This window comes from Gavialis gangeticus, unplaced genomic scaffold, assembly GCF_001723915.1.
Source record: "Gavialis gangeticus isolate Ggan-Ray unplaced genomic scaffold, GavGan_comp1, whole genome shotgun sequence".
NCBI lineage: Eukaryota > Metazoa > Chordata > Crocodylia > Gavialidae > Gavialis > Gavialis gangeticus.
The window spans coordinates 54,674,390-54,675,352 of NW_017728993.1; the positions used below are offsets into that span (position 1 = coordinate 54,674,390).

At 43.4% G+C, this 963-nt stretch overlaps 1 protein-coding gene across 1 annotated transcript in view; it reads right to left on the bottom strand.

Annotated features, from left to right (window-relative positions):
- BRINP3 (BMP/retinoic acid inducible neural specific 3) overlaps positions 1 to 963 on the bottom strand; it is a 404,685-nt gene that overhangs the window by 190,533 nt on the left and 213,189 nt on the right. Inside the window, exon 3 of the mRNA XM_019501735.1 lies at positions 18 to 127. Coding sequence (XP_019357280.1) covers positions 18 to 127 — 110 coding nt within the window. The remainder of the gene's footprint in view (positions 1 to 17; positions 128 to 963) is intronic.

Below are 963 nucleotides of genomic sequence, written 5' to 3' on the forward strand. Positions count from 1 at the left end.
TTGAAGAGTTGGGCGACGTCCTATTAGTCTTATATTGCGGAAGAATTCAGGGGCAAGAGGAAGTGGGGAGCCAAGGAAATTTCTTCTTTCAACAGCTAGATTGTTTACTTTCCAGCGGCCAAACTCTCTGCAAAGCAAAAAAAGTCTCATTCAGAAAAGTCTCATTCAGACAAATGTTTTCATTTGCCAAATACACTGCTCTACTGCCTAGCTTGGGGCAACAAGCCTCCCTTTTGATACACTGTCATGTGCTATATACATAGGACAAGCAACAAGTATTATTTATTGGAAGTGGGAAGAATACTCTATAGCAAAACCATCATCTGGTAACAACAACAAAAAAGCCACTTAGGGTGCTGCCGTGCCTATTGCTTTCATTCAAGCTGTGATACGACCATAATTCCAGAACAACCTGATTTTGTTAGGGATGTAATATAAATTCAGAATTATACATTAGGTTCAACATAGGTGCAGAAGGTGGGTTTTTTAGCACTGTGTGAAGAAGATTATGTATCATCCTTAAAAAAATATACTATGTTGCAATTACTTTTGCACAATATACCTCTTGTCTACTCTAGCTGGCTACTGTGAAGGAGTTAGAAAGTGTCAGACCATATTTGGCCAAGCAGTGATTGGCTTGCTGTTGCATGATCTCACTTCAGCAGGGAGAACCAAAATAATGCCAACTCTCATGAAAAAAATCACAGAACTCCTGATTTCCAAGTCAATTAAGTCTGACTCATGATCTCCTGACAGAGAGATCAAATCTCAGGACTTTTTCTTCTGGCACATGTAGAGAGCACCAAGCTGGTAAGTCTGTGGAAGGGAATGGGAAGTGGGTAGGGGGCAGATCAAGCCCCCCCCCACAGTGGGGGGGGGAGAGAGTGAGGCAGGGGCTGGGGTGAATAGGGCCCTGGGGGCCAGGGCGAATCATACAACAGAGCTGTGGGCAGTTGTGTGTGT